The following is a 27,300-nucleotide window of genomic DNA, read 5'->3' on the forward strand; positions in this document are numbered from 1 at the left end:
TGACACAAGGACAATCAACGTGACAAAAAGTGGTTCGCTTTATTTATAAAAAGAATATAAATTTACACAAATAGAAACACCGACCATATAAAAAGAAAAGAAATTATAATAAATTGAAACAAGCCACAGAGAAAAAGAAAATGAGCGGTGCTAAACAAACGAAAAAAACAAAACCAAAACATTCACTAATTCCCCGCCCTCTAAACTAACTGAAAACAAAACCAGAAAATAAAGAAATCTTCGGCGTTCGCGCCATAACTAAAGCTTCACTATCTATGAGAACAAAACTTACACAAGGCTGCACCCGCTCCTTCCCTAGTGTGTCTAAACAGAGTCAATCCTGCATGTTTGTAAGATGTAAGTCACGTGACATACTTTCCTTTTCTTTATCTCCGGGCTGAGAAGTTTTTAGTTCAGATAAGACGTTCTCTGTATCAAACACCACAAACAATCAAGCAAGCAAGCGAACCACCACTAATCCACCACTGAACCACTTTTTTTTATTTATATTTTACTTTTCTTTTTTCCGATTTTCTATTCTTTCTCCATCTATTTGCGTATATATTTATATATATTAAAAAAACAAACAAAAAAAAACTTGCAACGAGCACTTTACTGATGAAACTGGGACTTGACACAGCACTTACATACTGTTGTACTCATGTTGATTTGATTGCTTCTACTATTCTCATTTGTAAGTTGCTTTGGAGAAAAGCGTCTGCTAAATGACTAAATGGAAATGGTAAAATCATATGAAAATTATACAGAAACTCAAAATTTCCTCCACACATCCTTCTAACAATAAAGCATTTGTTGTATACATTTAGCAGGAAGGCCGAATTCTACAAGTAAGTTATTTGTGATTTGAATACAAATGTAGGAAAAACTGTAGGAAAAATTAATTCATGCACTTTAACAAAATTAATGAGAGACATAAGGTCACTTTCACTTTCTGTTTCTAACTTCTTCCACAAGCACTTAACTAATTCAAAACAGGTTTAGAAGCTGCATTTATCACATATTTAAATCAGCAAATGTAATATGCATATTTAAAATAAGGTTGAAAAGTAATTGCAGGAACTTTCCTCACACAATAATTTGGATGAAGTTACAAATTAACAACTTGCTAGAAGTTTCCAGTAACAGATGGTTTAATATTTGCATAACAGCTCAAGATAAGTGCTTTATCATTAATGAGAGGCCTGCAAAGCATAAATATGTTCATAAAGCAAAACTTTTAATCATGTTTCAGCTCATTTTTAGAAGGATATTATAGAAGTTTGTTTTAGCTGATTTAATCCAATGGGAATAATGCTGCAGTAGCTCTTTGTGATCCTCTCAGATCATGCGTCTTTCTCCATCTAAGAAAGCAATAAAACACAGATGGTAAAAAGAGAAATGAAGTGTTGTTTTCAGCTACAGAAAATGAACACACAGTATGTTTCACCAATCAGTGAATGAGATTCAGTTTGAAATGTTTATTTCTTACCAGGATGATTTTGTGAGTGCGGGTGAAATCAAACACAGATCTATAAAGACACACTACAGTAGTGCAGTATCTTACCTCACACTTAGGCTTTCTGAAGAAGCTCTTGTTTCCTTATCTCCCTATCTGCTTTGATAAATAAACACACACAATTAAACAATAATTTTGCACAATAAAGATGTTTTCCTCTCAATACAAAATCTGTAGGTGTTACTTACCCTTTCTAGATCTCCTGTGACGGTAGTAAATCACACCAACAGCTGCAACCAGCAGAAGAACAACAGCAAAACTTATTCCTGCTACAGCACCTGCAGACAGATCTGAACCTGGAACAGCTGAAGACAGACAGTCATTAGTGTGAGCGAATCTGACTGTGTTTTTAGACCACTGTCACTGGAAATATTATTGTAATATTATTGTAACTCCTATTAATGTTTAATGTATACCTTTATTCTTTTATCTTTTCTTAAATATTTTCTTTTTTTTAGCCATGAACCCATTTGATTACTATTTTTTTTAATTTTTTATGTAAAAACTTGAAACATACTGTTGTCAGTCTCTTGCTCTTTTATGTCCATTTGGGAATCTGCCTTACCAGGATCAGCAGCTGGAAAACACAAGAGAATAAAAATAAAGAAATACAAAAGAACACAAGAAGGGATGTTGAAGAAATTATGGATAATTATGGCAGTTTTGTTCATTTGCAGCTGCATAAAAACTCGTAAAAAACTGAACAAGCTCCCTGCAGCGTGTCCTCACTAATATTAATTAATCACTAATATTAATATCATTCATCACTAATATCAGCATTGCTGAACAAAAAAATCCTAATTTTACAGAAAATAAATTATTTTACAGTCATTTTCTTTTATTTTAAAGTATACTTTAAAATAGTCCACACTTTATTTATTTTATACAGAAAATCTTATTGAGAATTAACAGAGGTTTAAATGTTGACGTCTTATTGAAAAAAAAAAAAAAAAGTCTGAAGTCACTGTTATGGAGGTCAGCAGTTTTTCATGTTAGTTATTCTCTGACTGCTTTAACTGTGTGTTTCTAATGCATGTTGAACATATGAACAATAACATACAGGGTAAGAGAATAAACATCTGACTGTCCCTCTTAAAACAGTTCAAAATGAAAAATTTATTTACAGTATTCAATCTGTAAAATACTTCAGGGTAAATGACACTGAATGACTCACCTTTGACAGTCACACTGAATGTTTTTATAATTTTGCCCAAGCTGTTTTTTGTGATGATTTTTGTGCTGTTACACTTGCTGTTTCTGTTTAAGTTTTCCCTTTTGCCTGAACTTTCGCTCCTGATGAGCTCTGCTTTATAACGTCCAGTGTGTTCAGGTCTGATGTTTGTGATGATCAGAGATCCGGTCTCATAGTCCACCTTCAGTCTGTCTCTGAATATCTTGCCTTCTCCATCATAAAAACAAGTCTTCTCGGGATTTCCATTGATGTGAGCAATGCGGATGTCATCAAAATACCACTGCATTATCTCTTCTTGTTTTTTGGTAACACTAGAGTTTAGAGTGACTGAATCTCCCTCATTCACTGACATATTTTTGATCACTTCATCTGGATCAGCACCGAACACACCTGAAGACACAAATGAACAGTTACTAGTGTGTGTGCATGTGTATATCTTTCACCTATTGTGAGAAGCCAAATGTATAAAAATCAGAGGTGTATAGTCCAGGGCTCAGAAAGTAAAAGTCCTGCCATATTTTTATTCCACCCACTGAAGCAGTGTTAAAGTTAATGAGATAAATAAGTGATAAATTGAGTGATGATTGACCATTATTGAAGATACCTGATGATAACAAGCAGAATCACCAAAGGAGAAAATCACAATTTTTAAGACACCATCACAGAGATCAGGGTTTGATTTAGTTGGGCTCTTGACCCTTGACTTTTTAATATTAGATTTTGTTTGGCTGCTGTAACTGAGTTATAACAGCCAGACAAGCAAAGAGAAAAGATGATCAGGTGGTGTTGGTTATGTTTTCACATAATCATTATTTGATCTGAATCTCTGAACTCCGCGCTTCTGATGAGCTCAGAAAGTGTTTCTCTTTGCTTGTCTGGCTGTTATAACTCAGTTACAACAGCCCAAACAAAATCTAACACTAAAAAGTCAAGAGCCCAACTAAATCAAACCCTGATCTCTGTGATGGTTTCTTAAAAATTGTGATTTTTGTCCTTTGGTGATTCTGCTTGTTATCATCAGGTGTCTTCAATAATCCTCAATCATCACTCAATTAAACACTTATTTATCTCATTAACTTTAACACTGCTTCAGTGGGTGGAATAAAAATATGGCAGGACTTTTACTTTCTGACCCCTGGACTTTCCCCCTCTGATAAAAATCTAAAAACAGAAGTCAACAGAAATGCTCCCACAAGGATGTGCCTAAAGTCTGCTAAAACCTTCTTTTGGGAACAACCTCATTTGTAAAAATGGTGTAAAGAAAAAAAAAATTGTAAAAATGCAAGTGTTCTGTTAGGGATGGGTTAGGGTTAGTAACTAACTGTAAATTTTTAACAGTAGTGTCTTTTCTAAAAAAAATCTATGCTGTATTCATGCTATATAATGCAGTACATTCTAATATTATATTAAAGGTGCATTTGATCAGGCAAATATATCGCGTTCTCTGGAAGAAGAAATGAAAGATATTTGTAAGTTTAATAAGATTTAAGCGATCACACGTGTTTTGAAGAAACTGCGCCATTCGTCCGCCATTTAAGAGACCAGAACAGGAAGAACTAAATTACCACGACATATCAAGTAAATGTATAGCGAAACATTATATTCATATGTCATATTAAATTATTTAATACAATGCTGAATAAAATAAAATACTTTATGAGAAATGTCGAGTCGACGAGCTGATTTGAAGCTGCGTCATTTTTCATCTCTGGAAACATAAAGGGTTGGAACTACAGAAACAAATAGTTGTCTTACCATCAACGAGAAAAGCAAGCAGAATGACTATCTTACATCCTCCCATCCTTTTAAATGACTATGATAAATTGAATAAGAGATATTGGAGATTCAAATATAGCTTCGTAAGTCGTGTGTTCTGTTGTTGTTGTCTAATGGAGTCTGAAACGGTTTCTTTCTTTTCCGGTCTCAACGAGAAAACCCCGCCCTCAATGCATGAGTTGAGTTCACTACAGATTTTGACATTCAGTGTAAATGTAAAGTTAGAAAAAGTCGGATAGGCTAATTAAAACACGACAGATATTTACCCAGATGAAATTACAATAATCGTTATTTCTTCCGTCAAATTAAAGTACATGCATATTAAATACTGATAGATTCAGATTAAATGAAAGTTAAAGTAACTCAGGACTGACCAGTCAGCGTAAATCTGAATCCCCTTAAAGAGATAGTTACCCAAAAATGAAAATTACTCACCCTCAAGCCATCCTAGGTGTATAAGACATTCTTCTTTTAGACAATCTGAGTTATATTAAATAATTTCCAGGCTAATCCATGCTTTGTTCCATGTTCTTTCAACTTAATTTTGAAACTAAACAAACTACATCTTCAGTTCATCTAAGGCTGTGGCTGAAGAAAGTTGTAGTTTGTGTTCTTATTTCTCTTTCTTTCAGTGTTTGTTCACAGCAGGTGTTTGAATGATTGAAAGAATGTTTCAGTAACATCATACTAACCTTTAAATAACATTCTACTAACATTAAGGAAACTGGACATTTTTATGTTCTTGGAATGTTACAAATCAACGTTCCTAGAATGCTGAATTTTAAATCAAAATTAAGTTGAAAGAACATTTGAGGAACATTATACCTTATAAAAACTTTCCTATAACAAAACTTATAAAAGAACGTTCTTATAACAAAACTCTGTTAGCTGGGAGATCACTATTTTTCACAGACACAAAATTAGATCAATAAACTTCAAAACTGTCTCACAATTATCACAAATGTTGATATTCAAATGAAATGACAGGATTAAAAATAGTTTTGTGCCATCTATTGTCAGAAGAAAAAAATATGTGTGGGGGGTGGGGGTGGGCATCTTACCCTACTGTGTTAAATTTCCTTATTTAATCATTTGTGCCTGAGTTTAACAGGCACATAATCAATATTATAAAGGTTATCAAGAAGATTATAATGCACACACAAATAATATTAACTGGTTAGATTATATAAAAATAAAATAAAATCACTGGGGGTAGAATATGTCCCTCAGCTGTATTTAATAAAAGATACTTGAATATTTTTCATGGGTAATTCTAACATTGAAATAGACCTACACAAGGCCACGGTGTGTTTTCCACTAGCAGCGAGAACAAATGTGATTCACTGAATGCATGTGACTCTCGAGCAACTCAGTTATAAGTGAACCCTGCTGTAGTCTCAGTTATTAACAAAACTGAACAGAAATGTGTTTTGGTCTGTTCATATACATTGTCCTAGTTTCATTATATATGTTGATTATAAATGAAAAACGCACGCACGCGCACACACACACACACACTAAAGATTAAAAGAACAAAATATACAGCAAACCTTTTATTTAAACTGCATGTGTTAAAGAGTGTTTTCTGCCTCTAAGAACAGAAAGTCTTAAAGCTAAGTGAATATATTGCGACAGTATATGTGGTCACAGTTACTGCGCTTCAACTGAAGTGTGGTCAGTTCCTGTTCGGGGCGGGTTCACATACAGGCTAGTTCTGTCGTGTCAAAGCAGTCTGTTTTCAGAAATGTCTAGTGTTATTTTCTTAGAGCACTCAAAGAAAATGGTTCATGGTGTTGTTTTGACCCTCTTGTGTTTGTGGCATCTAGTTGGTAAGTTACAAATTTAAGTTTTATATGTGCTCTTACTGAATTAGTTCATGCTTTCTTTTTTAGTATTATTATTTTTTGCTATGTTGTTGTCATTTTTGTGGAGCTCTACTTCTAAATGTTGCTTTTCGCTGTTGATCTATTTTTTATTTCATTAAGTTTTGTGTCTGTATTGCTCTTCATTTTAAGTAGTTAAAAATAATATAAAGTTATTTAATGTTTAATCTGTGAAAAACACTCTGTTCTTCAGGTGTGTTTGGTGTTGATGAACTGAAGTCAGTGTCAGTGATGGAGGGAGATTCAGTCACTCTAAACTCTGGTTTTACTGAAATAGATGATGATGATCTGATTCTGTGGAGGTTTGGAGCTGAAAACACTTTAATAGTTCAAATCAGTGTACTGGAGGACAGCATGACTGTATATGATGATGTTCTTGATGAGAGATTCAGAGACAGACTGAAGCTGGATCATCAAACTGGATCTCTGACCATCACAAACATCACAACTGAACATGATGGAGATTATAAACTGCAGACCAACAGTGTGAGAAAGAGTTTCAATCTCACTGTCCATGGTGAGTTAAATATCATTTTCTTTTATTTGTTACAGCTTTAATGTAAACATCCTGAATTTTTTTTTTTTAATCTTGAAATTATAAAAATCTGAGATAACTATTTATTTATGATATATTTCCTGATTTTCCAAACTATTTAATGGTTTTCTCCTTAATTATTCCAATGTTGGAATCTAAAACTGTAATTTAAAAAAAAAAATCTGACATTAAAAACACTTGCTGAATGACATCACAAACTGGTATTAACACACAGAATGATTTATTCTGATGTTTCTAACCTTTTCCAGCTCGTCTCCCTGTTCCTGTCATCATCAGTAACTCTTCCAACTGTTCATCATCATGTTCATTGGTGTGTTCAGCTGTGAATGTGGGTCATGTGACTCTCTCCTGGTACAAAGGAAACAGTTTATTGTCCAGCATCAGTGTGTCTGATCTCAGCATCAGTCTCTCTCTACCTCTGGAGGTGGAATATCAGGATAAAAACACCTACAGCTGTGTGCTGAACAATCCCATCAGCAACCAGACTCAACATCTGGACATCACTCACCTCTGTCACACATGTGCAGGTACGACAGAGCTGATATATGTGATTATATACAAAAATAATTCACTTTTTTTCTGTATCATTACAGTGCTGGTCAAACTGTTTCCATTTCATCCTCCAGTCTCAGTCTCTCTGACAGTGCTGATCTCTGCTGCTGCTGCTGCTGGATCTCTGTTGATTGTCGCTGCAGTCGGGATCTTCTGCATCTGCAGGAAACACAGAAAAACTGATCAAGAAGGCAAGTGTTACAAACAAGTATAACAAAACTATAAATAAATAAAATAAAAAAAACCCACACACACATATATATAAAGAAATATGCAATTATATATATATATATATATATAGCACATATTTTTTTCAAAATGAAAATGATTTTTATGATTATTTAATCATTTTTTTTGTTTTAAAGTTTATTACTCTAGTTCCAAAAAGTTATTAGGTGTGGTAATAATCAGAATCATCTCACTTGCACAAAAAACAATTCTACAATTCTGAAAACTGCATCAAAACACACTGGAAAAACAAACACAGAAATGCAAATCTAAATTATTTTAAAAATAAATCAGCTTTTTCAACTCTTTAGGACCATAATCCTATTGGCCTATGTGTACACTGTAAAAAAAGAAAAGAAATGTTGGTTTAACTTAAAAACTTTAAAAAGTATTGCCTTAAAATGTTGAGTTCATTGAAATTAAAAAAATTGAGTTAATACAATGAAGGCGATTGGTTTAATAAACAGAAAGTCAAAATATTATGTTATCTGAACCACATTATATATTGAAGTTGATTTGACAAAAGAAAAAATGTGATAAATCATGAAAATACTTTTTTTTTTTTTTTTTTTTTTTTTACAGTGTAGAGATACAGCCCTCTGCTGGTGTTCAAATTAACATCTCTATGTTTGTATTTAACTTGAGGGTGACATTTATAAAGAAAGTTTAACTAAATTAAATGTTTAATAATTAACTTACACTATGATTGACTATTGACTGATTTATCTATACATACAGTAGGGCTGCTGGATTATGGCAAAAATATTAATCATAAGTATTTTGGTCAGTAATTGGTTGTTTGCACATGATGTCATTGCTGCACACGAAATGCGGCTGGAGGGCAAGCAGTGATTTTTCTATATAGGAATCCTATCACAAACTCAAAATTCATACGTTTAGCGTGAAATGAAATGAATATGGATACCTGCTTACCTTTTTTTGTTTTTGACTTGGTTAAATATTCACATTCTTCATGCTATCGTTTGCAGGGAAGAGAAGATATTTTATCCCATTTCATGATCATTTGGTGTTTTCACTTAAATTTTGCAGAATTCCATTCACAATGTTGATCTGGGCTGCGTTCAGCCCCGACAAAAAGTTGCAAAACATTTTTTAAAAGGAAACAGTGGTGCATTGAACACCCTGTTCTGATGACGCATGAGTTGCAACTATGGCAGCTAAGAAGGCCATTCTTTGTTCTTTTTGAAGAATTTTTGGAGCCTGATGAAATCGGTATATAAATACGTGTTTAATACTGCAAAATACACTCGATGCAGTTCAGAATAAAAGAGAACACATTTGTAAACGACTTTACTTGGACCCATTGTGCAAGTCGTCTCTTTAATACCGCATGGTTTATATACATGTTGATGCTGATTGGGCTGACATTTTTGACACACCCACCAAACAAGAGAAAACGTATATCAAACCCTGTCACACACCATTTCCAGGAAACATGTCGTTCAACCCAGAGACCGTAACAGGCGCACCGGTTTGAGCTTGAACGTGCCCCTGGTTACCATGAAAACAGTGTCACGTGCTGCTGCTTCAGCCATCATGTGGTCAAAAAATAAATAAATAAATAAAAATGTGTTCAATAAGCTGACAGAAGTCAATCCATTTCTTTGTTGAAAGGGTGTAAATGTAACTGTAGTTTTAATGTTGTCTTTGTAAATATTCACTTTCCCATATGACCACGGAGGAGAATCAGAGGGTCACATACAGTGTGTCGGTGTCTGTCCACTGAATTTTTTATATTTATTTTAACAAATGACAACCAAAATCAAACCCATAGAAGCTCATGAACAGTTTTTAAGTGGCTGCGTGCAAGTTATGCTCATTCACATACTGTAAACCCTAATGCTCAAAATACTTAATTGTTTTGAGTAGGACAAACTTAAATTGAACAAATTAGTTCAGTTAAATTAACTGTAATGAGTATTTAGAACTTTATTTTTCTTTTGAGTTCACAACACTGACATATTTTAAGTAAACTGAACTGTTTTATTGTTTTGAGTTGTATGAACTCATTTCTTTTCATTTAGACAGACTTATGTTTAACTGAAACTGGGCTGGGATTTCTATTTTCCAGCATGCTTTTCCCATGGCACTCGAAAGGGAGAGTAAATGCTAAAATTAAGTGTTGTATAATGTTTTTTTTTTGTGTGTGTGTGTGCAAAATTAATGGATAAGGGAGATTTAGTAGTGCTTAATGTTTTGTTATGCTGTTAATGTGGGTTTTTGAGAGTTACTATTATGGTGACAAGTGGTGCATGCAGCTTGGTTTGAGAGCAGGTAAGTTACATGTTTTAAGTTGCTTTACTCATTCAGTAAGTGCTATACCATGCTGTTGTTAATATATTAGCAAATTAGCAAGTTGTCATTTTCTGAATTTACTCATTAGGGTTTACAATGAAGTAAATAACTCATTTGACTTAGAAGAACTCAAAATAAAAAAAGTTAATTGCTATCAAGAATGTATGAGCTAACTCAGTACTTCAAGTTAGGAAGAATTACCATGCAGGAGTACTACAAGCTCAAAACTTGATAGTTCTGCTTACTTAAAATTGGGAACATCATAACTCAAAAAAATTTGATGTAACTGATTACCTCAATTTTTTTGAGTTGACCAACTTATGATTATTTAACACATTTAACCCACCGCTCCCCCAAGAACATGATATAATGAATCAGATTTAGATAAGATTGATTTTTGAGGTTTTAATTCATCTGTCATTTTTGTTTAAACAGATAAAGAGATCACTTACGCTGATCCGACGTTCTACAAAAGAAAAGTACAGAAATCGGTGAGATCATATTCTTAATTTATGTTGTGTGTCTCTGTATAATTTTAGCAGTCAGATTTATTGTTGTGCTTGTATGTGACAGATCATTTTACAAACACAAAAAAATGCACCATATGAGATATTCATGAGCCCATTTTTACTGAACAACTCAGGTATTTGTACTGAAATACATTTTTAAAATCAACGGTATGGTGGTTAACTTTTGTTAAGCATGTCAGAGAGGTTCTGGGTTCTCATAGGTTCTAATCCGCCCTCTTATAGTTTTTTTTTTTTTTCTCATTAAAACCAAAAGGTGTTTGTTAGTGATTCCATATCAAGAGCAGGGACATTTTGTTTTGTGATTTCACCGGAATGAATAGAGTCTCCACGACGGCGTTAAGTCATAGATTGAAGCGCTCAAGCCTCGTCTGTGTGAAGACTGTGCAGTGTGCACGAGCGCAGAGAGAGAACTGATAACAGCGGCAATGAGCACTCGCAAAAAACAAGATCATCTCTGATTTAACTCAAATTAACAATTTGCTAATCAAATAATCAAATAGAGATGTTTCTCTCTTAGGTACATCTGTGCCATGAGATGTTTCAAAAAATGGTAGGGACAATATTGACCCTGGCAAAAAGTGGGTTCCACCCCTCCCACCCGAAAATATGCCTATGCAAGAAACACTGAAAGAGTGCAGGGTCTCTAAACTTCATCAGCACTTCAACATTCATATACATGTTAAATTAAAGCCTTCAGAATGTGACAAAATGCACATATTTCTGTTGTTCTGCATGTCTATATGTGTGACTGAGCAGATACAGAATGATTTTTTTTTTTTTTTAATCAAAAGTTGAACCAACTTTAAGGAAAAAAAAGATATGAGGCTGCATTTACATTGTGTTTACACAAAAACAAATCAGATCAGATTTTTCATTACATTTGAAATTGGTATTAGGCTGTTTGAAATTTGGCACAGAGTGCAACAGTTATGTTCCGGAAGTAAAAACAGGAAATCAGGAAATTAATTTTTAAAAATAACTTCCCATCTAACAGAGTTTTGTTATAAGAACGTTCTCTAAATATTCAGTTTTGGTTCTGGGAACATAAAAAAAATGTCCAATTTTCTTGACGTTAGAGGAAATATTTTATAAGGTATAATGTTCCTCAAACGTTCTTTCAACTTAATTTTGATTTAAAATTCAACATTGTAGGAACGTTGATTTGTAACATTCCAAGAACGTAAAAATGTCCAGTTTCTTTAATGTTAGTAGAATGTTATTTAAAGGTTAGTATGATGTTCCTGAAACATTCTTTCAATCATTCAAACACCTGCTGTGAACAAGCACTGAAAGAAAGAGAAATAAGAACACAAACTACAACTTTCTTCAGCCACAGCCTTAGATGAACTGAAGATAAAAGACATTAAATCTCTGAAGATCTGATTCAACAACTCCACAAACAGCATCACCAGCTTCACTTATTACTAACCAGACTGACTTTATTTCTGACATACATCTACAGAAGCTCTTATTGAGAATTAACAGAAGTTTAGATGTTGATGTCTTATTGAAAATGTTTTGTTTGAGGTCACCATCATGGAGATCATTGTTTGCTTTAGTTGGGCTCTTGACCATTGATTTTTGTTCAGTTGTTTCTTTTTCAACAATTGCAAGTGTTTTCAGAAAACATTTCTGCATTGATTAAGCAGATCAACAGTTCTGTTTTAATGGTCAAATGACTGCATTAAAGTGGTTTAAACAACTAAATTAAACTATTAAACACATATCTTTAATTTAATATCATTAAGTGTCCAGATTTCAAATGTTTCATTATTATATCTTGTATTTTTTTTTTTGTTTGTTTTTTTACAGAATGTTAAAAAGGAGGATGAAGTGGTGTATGCAGGGGTCGTCACTAGAAGATGATCAGACTTGAGTGAGTGCAAGATCCAGCTGTGTGATTACTTTCACCAGAAGCCTACAGTTGAGATTTGGGATTGGTAGGAATCACAACATAGCAACAACTGGACCTAATATTAACACTCTCCAAGTGCAAAATGAGAGTATGCAAGTTTTCAGCTTGATGTATAATGAGTATAATGACAATAAAGGCTTCAATCAAAAAAGCAAATTATTAAATATTAGTACTGTAAATTGTTCAGTTAAAACATCCTTGAGCTGAACTTTTTTTAGACGCAGTTTGAGGCTTCATCAGCTCAGTTTCAGTGTCAAAAATATGATCTGCTGTGGTCGGAATAATCTCCATCTGTACAGAGATGTGGTTTGATCTGCTGGACAGCTTCTGCATGAGCATGTGTCTATGGACATCTGTGGTTAATGTCAGTTTGTGCGTGTTTATTTTGGTGTCAAGATAACGTGTCAAGATTATCAAGTTAGCGTGTGGTTTTAGGGTGTTTTTTCCACTACTTTACATATGTTTGCTGTTTCACTTCTGCCCAGAACACAGAACAGCTTTACTACAAAAAAACCCCATTAATGTTGGAGTTTGTCAAAAAACAAAAAAACAAACAAAAAATATATCACATCAAACAGTGATATTACTGCAAAATATGAAAATATCATATACTATGAAAGTTGAGACTGTTTCATATCAAAAGTAACCTGCTCAGTCTGGTCTGTTGGCATGCTGTCAGTGTCCTCTTTGCTCCGCAATGTTTTTTCACTGCATGAGAAAGTTGAGGTGTTATGTGAGAACAGTAACCTTAAATACTAAATGATGTGATCCTGCAGATAAGCAGTGCTAAAGTTAAGTGTTATTTCCAGCTCTAGCATGAGAAGATGAAGTCATTTCTAAGAACAACATTTCTTGATATCACACCTTCCACAGCCATTTTAAGAATAAATACAATGTGTGAATCACTGTTTTAATGTTTATATTTTTATACAAATGTTCAGAGGTAAGTTTTAGTTTCTCCATTTTAGTTAATTTAGTAATTAACTAAAAGTTGCAATGCTGCTGCTGCTACTACTACTACACGTCTCCTATAATGTAAAATATATTTTTCAGTAAAATAACAGTGCTGCAGCCTAAAGGATATTTACTAATTTTTTTATGTGCATCATTACACATTTTTTCAAAGTAGTAGTTTTAAGTTCTTGATCTGTTCTTTGACATAAGTTTGGCTCAAATATGCTTGTTTTCAGAAAAAAAACCTAAATTCAATAAAAAACTGCCATTTTCAATAAGTTTAATGGCTTTTTTCCCAGTTACAGCTTTTGTCTGTTTGCTCGTGTAGTGTGACACTTGACTCATAATACCATGTGACTGATCACTTTATATTACAGCTCCCTCAGAGTCTCTTTTAAGATGTTTTAAGTCTGTGACTTTGAAACTACAATAATACTATGAATAAATGACTGTCAATGTAAATAAAAGGTGCTTTCGCCCACATAATGGTGTATTTACAACATCTAACAGCAGGGCTAACAGACCATGTTAACCAGACAAACCTTGGCCCTTTGGGATTTCATTTAGGCCGCATTTACACAGCAGGTCTTAAAGCCCAATTCCGATTTCTTGAATATATCTTTTTTATTTATTTATTTATTTTCTTTACATCTTTTAAAAGTGACCCATATCCGACATCTGCATTTACATTATACACTTGCTGAAACAACCCAAGGTAGACGTACTGACCCGAAAAAATTTAGGCCGAAAAGAAAGTAAAAACGGTGCAATTTGCAATCAACACTGATGAAATGATAAGCTTTTGCTTTCCGCAGCATCTTTAAAGGTCAGTAAAGCATTGGTCTCTTAAAGGAATAGTATATGACTATCCTTTTTCAGGTGAACACAATTAGAGATATATTTAAACATATCCTTAGTCCTCTAAGTTTTATAATGGTTGTGAATGGGGAGCTGCGTTTTGAAGCCAAAAATAATGCATCCATCCATACAAAAAGTAATCCAAACGACTCCAGGGGATTAATAAAGGCCTTCTGAAGTGAAGCGATGCGTTTGTGTAAGAAAAATATCCATATTTAAAACTTTATAAATTCAAATAACTAGCTTCCAGCGGACGACTTGTGCCAAACTTGCAACAAATTTAAGCTCCTCTTCTCGTTTATATCGAAATCCTCTGAAATTTCTCTTTTTAGACTTGTAATCCATGACCGGTGATTTATTTTGCTCTGTCCTCTGTGTCTCTGCATTCGTCATTACGTTGTGCGCAAATCGGGTTGTCTACCATAACCTAGTTATTTGAATTTATACAGTTTTAAAAATGGATATTTTTCTTACAAAAACACATCGCTTCACTTCCGAAGGCCTTTATTAACCCCCTGGAGTCGTATGGATTACTTTTCTTCATGGATGGATGGATAATTTTTGTCTTCAAAATGTGGCCCCCCCATTCACTATAATTATAAACCTTGGAGGACTAAGGATATTTTTAAATATATCTCCGATTGTGTTCACCTAAAAAAAAAAGTCATATACACCTAGGATAGCTTGAGGGTGAGTAAATCATGGGGTAATTTTCATTTTTGGGTGAACTATCCCTTTAAGTGGGTTGAGCCTTTGTCCTTTAATGCGCCACTGAAGAGTCATGTGATCGCAGTTGGTGTCCACCTGATTTAACATAATTCACCACCGTCGGTTTTTCAATGACATATGTCTCGGATTGATAGGGTAATATCTGATCTGTCCACTTACATGGCAGATGCAAATGCACTGTATCCGATTCATATAAGATTTATTTTCACATATGAATGAGTCCATGTGCTTTTTTTCCTGCTTACACGTTTGTGGGTCATAATATCCGATTTGTGCCACATAGGAGGAAAAAAAATCTTAATTGGGTCACTTGTAATGTAACCATGTAATGTAAAATTTTTAAATGGTTTCACTGAGAGCTGTCAAAGTCTTTCAACTCTCTGCCAACTCTCACACATTTGGGGTGAAACACATGCTTTCGGGCTCTGTCTCACACTCTTACACTGCCCAGGTAAATCTCACACCAAATGAACCCTAAAAAGGGTAAGACCGTTTTTGCTTATGTCCATGTTTTTCTCCCTTGTTTGTTTAGAGAGGGAGTAAGGTAAGAACTTTGTTGTTCCTTTTGAAGTTTAATTTGAAAGGTTAAAAAGTGTTCCAATCAAAGTCAGAACTTTACGTTTATTATTTTGGCCTTATCCCCTCCTGAAGCCACACTTCCATTTTGTGTACTTTGAACCTGCCAAATAAATGTCACTTTTGAGTGTTTGAGTGCTGGGACAGGAGAGGAGAGCTCCTGCTTGTCTGTTAATGTTAATTGTCACAAACTTCCTTGTTACTCCTGCCCTGACCCCTAGACTGGAGAGGCATGTAACATATACGCTAGTGATGGGAGAAACTAAGCTTTTTTGAAGCTTCGAATCAATTGAATCAATTGCTTCGTCAAACGATTCACTGTTTCGAAGCATTCGAAATGCCATACGCTGGTGAAGCCTGCCGGTCAAAACAGTGTAAATGCAACAAAAACTCAAGCCAAACATGTATAAAACAGCTTTTAAAAACCCTTTTCAGGCGTTTTATTGAAAGTATAATCTATCAAATACAATTAACTAATCATCTAATATCATTAAATATTAAGTGTCTGTGTAATATGTGTTCTAAACAGGCCAACCATTGAACCACTGAAACCACCAGGTGAACCATTAATGTTTCGAAACAGTTATGACGTAACAAAGCCTCGTTTACTGAAATCACATGACTTTGGCAGTTTGAAACATGCTCCAAACCACTGATTCGAAACAAAAGATTCGTAAAAGTTTCATGAAGCAGTGTTTCGAAAGCACCCATCACTAACGTATGCCATTCAGTCTGCGCAGCGCTGCATGAAGTCAGACACATGTATTGACAAGTTATGGGTTTTAATTAAACCAATGAAGACCTGCAACCTCTTGATTTGACCTATCTGTACCAATCACATTTTCCCCACACCGGTCAAGGTCACTTTATACAAGCTGCTGACCCCCACCTGCGCCACGATCACCGAAGATGTTTAGGCGGCATTGTTAAAACGTACTATTTGTGCACATAAAGCAGATTTACATGTCTAAGATAACTTATTAATTTGAGTTGTTAATTTTAACCTTAATAATACAAGCTAACAGGGCTCCCTCTATGTTTACAGCATTAGTTGAGAGATTTTTTCCTTGAGAAAAATTGAGAATAACATTTAGCTACTCTACCTGATATTTATCCATATGAATCCATACTGAATCAAGATCGGAATCATAAGCTTATGAATAGAAATTGTGAAATTTGTGTCAAGCACTAAAACAGTAGGGTACCAGTTATTGTACCATGATGTAAACATTGTAATATGTTGTCACTAAACTTAATGATATTCTGTTTAGTTACCACATGTTTTGACAATCACAATAAACTAATTGCGATCCCCCCCCCCCTTTCTTGTTACGTTTGATCACTTAAATTCACATTATTTTATTTCATTCTAATGAAACAGCCACAAGTGCTGAATCGACCCTTCGCAAAGACCCGCCCCCCAAGCCATGGCGCTGTCACGCCACACAGAGTGAAAAATACATCGCGGAGCAAAGAGGACACTGACAACACGTTGACAGACAAGACAGAGCAGGTTACAAATTATGTAATTTAAGAAATTCAAACAATAAAAACCTTTAATATGTGGTGACAGATCGCTGTAGCGCCTCAGCTCAAGCGGCTCGTGAACTGATCATCTCTTCTTACTAGTTCATTTATAGCATCAAATAAACATGAATGAACATCAGAAGGAATGTTGTTTCGAACGCGGAAAGACACACCATTTTCAAAGTTCAGGTCCACCGAGGTTAATCTTAACGTTAACTCCTGACTGCTTTGTCGGACAAAATGGCGGATTCGGCGTTATGATTGGTTAGATCGCTTGTCAATCAAACTCCCGGCGAAGAGTCAATTACTACTCATGCAGGTCGCTTTATTTGATGAATTAAAATTGTGGGGAAACGCAGCGCTGTTTTACTTGCGCTGTTTTACTTGGTCAAAACAATCATACTAAAAATACATTTGAGTGTGTTGAAAGTTATACCGCTACTACTGTATATTTGCTTGGTGGCTGGTATGAGACACTTACTGCACATTGCAGTAATCTAGATCAGTTAGAATATCATATTATTAAAAGCGGGATGACTTGTGTTGTTAAATGGTGTGCAATTAAATTTAAAACATTGTATGGTGGAGAAATGCTGTATTACTGTTACTACAAATAAAGATCTTTCTGATTATGCTATGTTAGCCACTTGACACAATAGTGTTGTCTCTGAGGCATGGTACAAACATGTTCTCTTGAAAACAAGAGATTCAAACAATAAGACTAACTGAGTTGAGCTATATAATTAGTTTTATGATGATAAATGTATTCAAACAGTTGTTCACCTGTCTAATAAAACACATAATATATATTTAATATTATGTGTTTAATATTAAACATCTTTGGTTTTTCAGTTGTTTCTACAAAAGTAGAACCAGAAATCGAGGGTAACACGGATATGACGTCATGCAATGCAATGCAATGACACGGGATCTCTCTGAAATTAAACATTGTTGGAAACATTTGGAATAATGTGTGCACAGATCAATAAAATATATAGCATTGTTCTTATGGTTTTTGTATATAATCCAAAAATATTACATATTGCACCTTTAACAAACATGTATTTGTAATATAGTAGTATCATCCACAATCATTCTTGTGTAAAGTGTCCAAGTGGATCTACTCAAAATTTCACAACTCCCAAATATACAAGAAAAGGCACAAACTTCACAATTAAAAGGTCATTCATCTCAATTAATTCAGTCATTTAAATAAAAAATAACTTCATTATATCATCAACAATTGGTTGTTTTAAACAGCTTTAGTTCTCAAGAGAAGGAAAAAGAGGAACCCCAAAATGTTAAAGATGCACACAGAAAATCTCACCTTAAGGGAACTTGATTGTGTCAAAGTCCAGATACAAACTTGTGAGAGATGAAGATCTGCACCTGCTCTTCATGAACCTGAGGAAACCAAACCATCATCAGGAAACAAAACACGACTGAACGTGCAGTCTGGAGTGTTATTAATCCTTAAATTAATGGGAAAAGTTTATTTAATTTGAGAAATTATTAGCCTACAATTAGCAAATAAGTGTTCTGATGTTTTTTTTTGTACCTTGATGTGAGTAGGGTGCTCTGGGTGTTTGTGTGGTTGTTTAGAAGGTAAAATTGTTCACTCTCAAGTCTCTGGTATTGTCGTCTCCAGATATATGGCTCGGGTCCAAAATGTAAAAATCACCCGGAAGTCCATAACGCCGATGTTGTGCATATGACGTCGGGCGAACATGGCGGCACCCTGTTAGTTGTTTACAGTCAATAAAAATATTCCTTCTTTGGAAAATAAAGTGGATCAAATGAGTTACAGTTCTTACACTACATGACAATAAAACCTTTTAGTAAACGTCTGACACTGTGTTCCTATCTGTTGATAATCATACACTTGAAGCACGTATGCTAGCATTATATAGACTACCAGTGTTTGTCCAAAATGTATCCAAACTTACCACTGTGTTTCGTAGATAATATCCCACGTAAAATGTATGTGTGTTTCCACCTAACGTGTAACCTCCTACATTTCCATCTCAAAGATTCTGTCAGTTCATGCATAGCTCAGATAACTTACACAGATTTCCAGCAGCATATAGACTACTACGTGTTATTTGTATCTACTACACTCACTGCCTTCCAACATGAGCTACAGATATAAACACCCTCAGAAATGAAACTATAACAGCATTTGACCACTAGAAGGATGGGTCATATTCCTACAGAATTGTAATGTGTACTTCATGTGTTTAGGCAACAGTTCACTATTACTATTGCTTATATTAGTATTATTGAAAATGTTCACCACTGATAAAGAATATTATGCACTGATAAACCACAAAGCAATTTACCATAGTTTCACCCAAAAAAAGTTACTGTAATTACAGTTGTTCTCACTTTCAAATCATTATTTAAAACAAAATGTTTAGAGTACACGACATTTCCGAACAGCATCCCACACAGTGTGCTTTTTTTCACTGACTGGTAACTCATTTATGAATAGATTATACTACAAGCAGTATGTATATTATGCTACTAGAGCGCCATCTAGTGTCCTAACCAGGAATTCACCATTCCAAGTTTAGCACCTCAATCCAATAATAATAATAGTAAATACTAAAATTACAGTTTATTAGACTCAGTCACTTGAGTTATTTCTGATTACAAACTCAATAATTTCATGACGAACTGTTTTTATTGGCATTGATCACATGAAGACGTTAATTTCCTTGTTTCAGAAGAAGGAGCTGCAAAGTATTTATAGTATTTATATACAAAATAAAATGAAACTTATATAGACCACCTAGCTATTAAATAAAGATTTAATAGAGAGAGGCTTAGTGATAGCAAACAATAGCCTTTTTATACAAGCTCCTAGTGTAACAGGTATAAAAATTATACTGTTAAATAAATGTATCATTAAGTAGAATTTACACAAAATTATTCATTTACATATACCCGATATAGCTGCATAGCTGCAATATAGCTGAATGAAATTTGAGTGATTTCCCCTTTAAGTGTTGTGATGGCATAACCTGTTCTGTCTCCTCCTTTTCCCATTTGCATTTTAACTGAATGGGAAAGAGAACATTAATGGCTATTCACTCAAAGATCCCAGATAGCAACGTTGTGTCCGACCAGATCCGGCCCACATCTGGCACATGTGGCGTGATGATCCGGCCCACATGCTGCACTGAATTATGGTCCTTGTGTGGGCCGTTTCTGTTTGCCAGATCTGAGCCACAAGCAGGCCACAGCAAGCAGTTAAGATTCAAAATAAAAAAGTTATCAAGCTATTTGATGTCACACCCTTTAAAGATCATATCCTGCTTGTCTGACAGTGTTGAACAGTCATTTTAAGAATGCATATGTATGATTCACTGTTTTAATATTTATGGTATGCAAATGACCGATGGTTGTTAATTTCTTTAGTTTCAGTTTAGGGGGGCAACACTGCTAACAAATTAATGTTTCTACTTTACAAGTGTAAGAAATATGTGCATATTCAGAAAAATAGAGTGTGAAAATTAAATTAAATTTCAATTAAAAATGTACATTTTCAACAACATGAATACTTTAATTTTTCTCATTTGCACTTGGTTAACTGTTAACCTTCACCAACACCACTGGTGCACACCGCCATCTAGTGGTTGAACAATCATTACATTTGGCTCTTACAGTTGATAACCCACTGCCACTGTTGATCTCTAGTTTATAAAGGCCAAAGTCTGTGACTTTAACTTTCCTGATTTGGAGATCTCCGGTCTGATTGTCCAGCTGCAGTGTCTCTCTATTAGAGAGAATTTTAAAAAGAAATGTCAGAGGATTTCGATATAAGAGGGGCTTGAGTTTGTTACCCAGACCTAAACCACGAGAGGCGTCTACTCTCTTCTAAGCTTACGTTACTCCTACACAACAAACTCAAGCTCCTCTTCTGTTATATTGAAATCCTCGTTTTAGTCTTCTAATTCATGACCAGTGTTTTGTTTTGCTCTATCTTCTGCGCTTCCGTGTTCGTCAATACGTCATGCTTCGGGTCAAAGGTTACTCTTCCGCTGGAACTAGACTATGGCAGTCAGTGATTATAGTTTATAAAGCTATAAATATGGATATTTTTCTTATAAAAAGAAAGGCCTATATTAACCCCTTGGATCCATATAGATTACTTTTATGATGGATGGATGTGCTTTTCAAAATCGTGAGCACCATTCACAAGCATTATTAAACTTGGAAGAGCCAGGATATATTTTTTAATATAACTCCGACTGTGTTTGTCTGAAAAAAGATAGTCATATACACCTAGGATGGCTTGAGGGTGAGTAAATCATGTGATAATTTTCATTTTTGGGTGTTTTAACCCTTTAATATATAATTGATGTCAGTTTTTATAAATATAATGCGATATATTACATAATACATGTCCATATATGGGAAACTGGTGCTTATATTTTTCAATATACTGCAATATCTGCATTGACCATGTATGGTTATATACATATACAATATTTAGAAATGAAGACAAAAATAGCATTACATGTAATATTCAAAAAGTTTTATCCTTTAATGTGTACATATATTGCACATACATGTTCCCATATAAATGTGAATGTATTGTACACACATACACACACACATTCACAGAAAGAGTTACAGCAGACTAGTTCCCAGCATGCTTTTCTTCTGACTGTTAAAGGAGAGTAATTGTTAAAATTAAGAGTTATTTCATGTGTTTTGCTCAATATTAATATAGGGGGAGATCTGTTAGAGTTTAATGTTGTTTTAAGAGGTTTTCTGGTATGTGTGAATTTTGGGGTTCAGGTTAGGTTTATGATTGGCCAAACACTATTAAGAATATAACGTTTTAAAAATAAATAAATAAATAAATAAAAATAATGTCTGTGTTCTCTTCTGCACAGTGATAATCTTTCTGCTGTATATTTTAGTATAAGCAGGTGTGTGTTAATTAGCTTGAAAATATGAAATAAATATTTTGTTGTATATTTCTCTATATGTGTTTATACTGCATGAATAAAAATATCTACAATATATTACACATGCAGTACCATATCTGATCACATGTACATCTGTATATTATGAAGTATATTACTGAATATAAAATTACATACATTGATATATTAGTAAATATGTTGTCACATATTTTTCAATATATGAAAAGCAGCAATTCCTCATGTATTATTCAATATATTGTAATATATTAACACAACATATTCTGTATATTTTCAAATATAGCATTAAATCATTTGATATATTTCATATATATGGAAATATATTTTCTTTTCGTAAGGTATATAACACATTGTAGGATGTTTCTTAATTCCTAAATTGTTCATCCTACAGATTCCTCGCTCTGTTTTGAAGCAACCCTTGAGTGATCAATATTCTGATCATGCTTTCTTCAGCTCCTTCGTCCTCCTCTACTTAAACAACGGAAAGGAAGTAAGGTTGTGTGTTGATTACCCTTCACCACTGGCTAGTGTCTACGTCACACATGCACATCCTCACTTACTTGTTAGAAAGTGGTGACATAGCCAGTAATACCTCTTCTTTTTTTAGTATTTAACAACAGTTTTGTCCTGTAAAAAGTGTTACAAGCAGCAAATATTCTGCACTGTGATTCCAGTGATTAAACTGATGTGGATTTAAATTGTTGATCAAATAATTTGATCTTATGAGCAGCAGGTTTCAAATTCAGAGCATTTGAATGAATCTTAGCTAATGGAAGAACATATAATAGAACAAAGCACATGAGAACCACAAATCATATATGAATGTGATTGACTTGAATGCATGTGAGACTTGAGCGGCTCAGATTGTGAGTCAAAGTGAAACCTCTGACATCTATACAGAGTTGCGGTTTGATCTGATGGATGAAAAGAAAAGCATTTTTTGCATTTTAGTGCGTCTGTATGTAAACATGTGGTTTGTGTGAGTGTGATCGGCTGATGCACAATAAGAGAACCAGTTAGTGACCATTCTGACCATCAAGACCATTCCACAATTTTAATAGAAAAATACTGATAAAAAAGATGTCAGTTTTATAATTAAAGGTCAGTTTTATAACTGAAAGTGATATGCACGTTCGTTCCGCTACTAAGAACAGCGTAATAATAATAGGAGATATATTAGGAGGAATATTTATAGCCAGTGTACGCAAGAGTAGCTGTACATGTGCAGTGAGTGGGTGGAGCTCTATTATTATCTCACACTATAACACTGTCCTGTTAGTTCACGATCTGACACTGAAGTGTTCACATATTTCAAGTGCTATTTTCTGAAAATGGTTCACATGTTTGTTTTGTTCTGCTTGTGGCTTCTGGTTGGTGAGTTATATTCATATTCGTTTTAACACATCGCTTGCTTTAGTTTCAGTACATTTACAGAGATTTAATACAGAGCCGTAAAGTACTTTTTAAATCAGCCAGAAGTTTTCCCAGATAAAAGATGCTCAAACCACTCTGAACTTTATTGTGAGGAAACAGGGCAGGTTCAAAAACAACAGAATTAGTTTATTTCAAAGAATTCGTGGCTTTACAACCTTAACAATGACATAAACAATGACATAAAATGATAATTGGCGAATCTCGTTACTCTAAAGTTTTTCTACTGTTTGTTGCGTAGTTACTTACTAAAAATACTACTATAAAAGACTGGGTAAGGATATTTTCACACGGGCAAATACAAAGTAAAGTCAGCAGAATTTAGGACTGTTCATTTGGGCCTTTTACTCATTTATCTCTGGGAAACATTAGCAGTGCATTTTTTTTACATAGCTTTACCTGATTTGCGCTATTTGGCTTCCCATGACCCTTCATTCTCCAGAGCAGAAGCACTGAAGGAGCCAATCAGATTTAAGATGAGACAAATGCCCCTGAGGCTCCTCCCACAGATCCACCTGTATTGTGCTAACAGTGCCAGATAACTAAAAATAACACATCAAAAAATATGATTTCACAACTAATTATGTGTCTGTTCTGCTGTTCTTCATTACAGTTACAAAAACTGGTCTATTTAAGTTATTTGGGACATTTAATCTGTGACTCTCTGTTCTTCAGGTGTGTTTGCTGATACAGATGAACTGAAGTCAGTGTCAGTGATGGAGGGAGATTCAGTCACTCTAAACTCTGATCTTACTGAAATAGATGATGATGATCTGATTCTGTGGAGGTTTGGAACTGAAAACACTTTAATAGCTAAAATCAATGTACTGGAGGACAGAATCACTGTATATGATGATGCTCCTGATGGGAGATTCAGAGACAGACTGAAGCTGGATCATCACACTGGATCTCTGACCATCACAAACACCAGAACTGAACATGATGGAGTTTATGAACTAGAGACCAACAGTGTGAGGAAGAGTTTCAGTCTCACTGTCTATTGTGGGTTAAATATCTTTTTTTATTATTATTATTTGTTGCAGTTTTAAAGTGTATACTAATTTTTTTATTTTTCAGTCTTGAGATTATAAAATCTGAGACACATTAATTTATGACTTTTATTTTTCAACTTACTGAATGTTTTTCTTATTATTAATCATTACAATGTTTTAATCTCAAAAACTGTAATTAAAAAAAATCTGAAATTGCAGTAAACAATCAATGAATGACATCACAAACTCTTCTTAACACGTTTATTTTAATCTTTCTCAGCTCGTCTGCCTGTTCCTGTCATCAGCAGATACTTTACACAATGTTCTTCATCATCATCATCATCATGTTCATTGGTGTGTTCAGCTGTGAATGTGAGTCATGTGACTCTCTCCTGGTACAAAGGAAACAGTTTATTGTCCAGCATCAGTGTGTCTGATCTCAGCATCAGTCTCTCTCTACCTCTGGAGGTGGAATATCAGGATAAAAACACCTACAGCTGTGTGCTGAACAATCCCATCAGCCACCAGACTCAACATCTGGACATCACTCAACTCTGTCACACATGTGCAGGTACGAAATATATGATGATTCACTGAATTAATTTGTTGATTTTTTTTTTTTTTTCTAATTTTGAGTTTGTGACAGCTAAAGTCAGCTTGTTCAAAATTTCAATTCTATTTTATCATTGTTTTTTTTTTTTTTTTTTTTTTTCAGAAGTCCACACCCATTATTGTGATTCTGTTGAAGCTGTGCTCCGATTGGTCGTCACTGCTCTGATGGGCGTGGCTGCTGCGGCTGCTGCTGTTCTTCTGGTCAATGACGTCAGATCTACACGAGGTTAAACTGAGGAAACTGAACAGATATTATAAATATTGTGGCATATTCTGGAGTTTTAATTAGAAAAGATGAAAAAATATGTTTGTCTAATTGTTCACTGATGGCGAAACAAAGCTTTACTTTCCTCTGAACTGGATCGTAAAATCTTTATTTCATTTATTTAAAATCTTTATTTCATTTTATTCTAATACCATCCATTCTACATTTCTCTGTTAATTATACTGTTTTCAGTGAGTCTTAATTTATGTGATGTTGGTATTTTTATTTTGTTTTATAATTATATGCAGCAACCCCACAAATACAAATGTAAAAACATTTGTCACACCAATAAATCAGTGTGGAAACTGAACAGAAAACTGAATATTACTTATCAAACTGATATAGGGGGAGGCCGGAGACGGTTGTAACACGGATTAGTTCTAACACTTCCAATTTCTCCAATCAAGAACAAGTCACAAATCACCTGATTCACTTCACACATGCTCGGTTTAGTTCTTATTCCACATGTGAGAAAGTAAAGCCCTGTGGCAGACACAGCTGATTCTAGAGCAGAAAAACTCGTTTTGATGTAAGAAATAACTTTTTTTTACTTCCTTTATTTTTGTTATGGCAATTCCTGCTTTGTAGTTAAACTCATTAAAGTTAAATTATGTTTATTGTGTGTCTGTGTAGATATTTTTCTTGCAAGATGTAAGGTGAGCTTGTTCATGGCTACACGATTCTGAGTTAGTTGTAACACCAATGAATCATTTTACAGCCTACCGTAAGAAAAATTTTAGTTGTATTGATGCTCTTTTAACTTCTGTATGCACACTCTGCAAACAAGCCAACAAACAAACTCTCAGGAACCCTGCACTGGCCCTTTACAGGCCCACTATAGGGCTTCTTGGAGGCTAAGTGAGAGCTGCCCGTGCAGGGCCAGTGTTAAGGGGCCAACGTTTTGTTAATGAACAAATTCTCAGGGGCCTTCAGGAATGCGCTGCACTGCGCCGCATCCCACGGAACCTTTCAGAACCTTTACAGAACATTAGGGACGTTCTTAAAACGTCCTCTTTTGGTAATGAATGTGCTGCAGTTCAAGGTTCCCGATATGACTTTAGGGGGACGTTCTATTTTGGTTATTTTATGATCGCGCAAGAACGTTACAAAGAGGATATTTGGGAAGTTAACAGAATGTCCTATACTGCAAAAAAAAAAATCCCGTAAAATTAACGGTAAAAAAACAGCAGCTGTGGTAGCAATGTAAAAAGAAAATCTGTTAAATTTATGGTAAAAAAAACGAATTAACAGAGGTTTAGATGTTGATGTTTTATTGAAAATAATAAAGTTTGTCACCGTTAAGGAGGTGAGCGTTTGCTTTAGTTGGGCTCTTGATTGACATTGGACTTTCTCTGCTGCTGTCACTGTGTTTCTAAAATGCTTGTTAAAGCAAAACTTGTAAGAGAAATTCTGAGCTGATGATTTGAGTGTGTTAATTGTTAGTTTTGTGTTATTATTATCTGTGTTTTTTGTTTTGACAGTGTTTTTCTGTTTTTAAACAGACATTTTCTGGCACCCAAAAAAAAGTAGCTGTTTTTTTTTTTTTTTTTTTTTATAGTGTATGTTTGCTGGCAGATCTAGTCAAATGGGTGTAAGACAGAACAAAGGAAGTGCTGACCGATTCTCTGTCATGGGAAGCTCGCCAAAAAAAAGAAAAAATACTTAAACCATGTGGTACTCACTGCAGAGTCTTTTTTTATATATATACTGCAGAGTCAAATGACGTCCAACTCTACCTCTCTGGACGTCTAAAGGGGTGGAGGGATAGAGTTGTGGGTAGGGTTGGGTGTGCTGTGATATTACACTCACTATAGGAGCAAATAACATTGGAGCTGCACATAAGCTCCACCCATTTGCTCTGCACTGGAATGGACTGAATTAGGATGCAATTCATGGAGTAACTTTATCCTGTGAATTACCATCAACAAGAAAAAACA

The 27,300-nt window shown here is 34.5% G+C and overlaps 1 protein-coding gene and 1 long non-coding RNA gene across 6 annotated transcripts in view; one reads left to right on the forward strand and one right to left on the reverse strand.

Annotated features, from left to right (window-relative positions):
- Nucleotides 1-25,978, forward strand: part of LOC127519809 (SLAM family member 5-like) — a 53,987-nt gene extending 28,009 nt beyond the window's left edge. Inside the window, exons 1-6 of one of the 4 annotated variants that reach the window (XM_051907415.1) lie at nt 6,048-6,313; nt 6,561-6,884; nt 7,172-7,450; nt 7,550-7,666; nt 10,455-10,510; nt 12,362-13,696. In XM_051907415.1, the coding sequence (XP_051763375.1) occupies nt 6,229-6,313; nt 6,561-6,884; nt 7,172-7,450; nt 7,550-7,666; nt 10,455-10,510; nt 12,362-12,415 (915 nt within the window). In that variant the 5' untranslated portion in view covers nt 6,048-6,228 and the 3' untranslated portion in view covers nt 12,416-13,696. Of the gene's footprint in view, nt 1-6,032; nt 6,314-6,560; nt 6,885-7,171; nt 7,451-7,549; nt 7,667-10,454; nt 10,511-12,361; nt 13,697-24,169; nt 24,497-24,766; nt 25,058-25,201 lie in introns of those variants that run through there. The other 3 variants (XM_051907417.1, XM_051907416.1, XM_051907414.1) reach the window with 3 other exon arrangements.
- Nucleotides 21-27,300, reverse strand: LOC127519884 (uncharacterized). Of its 2 annotated transcripts, none has more exons than XR_007931924.1 (6): nt 27,283-27,300; nt 2,691-3,098; nt 2,034-2,093; nt 1,705-1,821; nt 1,565-1,612; nt 21-1,361 (listed from the first exon to the last, which is right to left on the reverse strand). It is a non-coding gene; the product is annotated as an uncharacterized LOC127519884 (long non-coding RNA). The 2 variants fall into 2 exon arrangements; XR_007931923.1 differs by lacking the exon at nt 27,283-27,300 and adding an exon at nt 4,464-4,705.

This window comes from Ctenopharyngodon idella, chromosome 10 (assembly GCF_019924925.1).
Source record: "Ctenopharyngodon idella isolate HZGC_01 chromosome 10, HZGC01, whole genome shotgun sequence".
NCBI classification, from domain to species: Eukaryota; Metazoa; Chordata; class Actinopteri; order Cypriniformes; family Xenocyprididae; genus Ctenopharyngodon; species Ctenopharyngodon idella.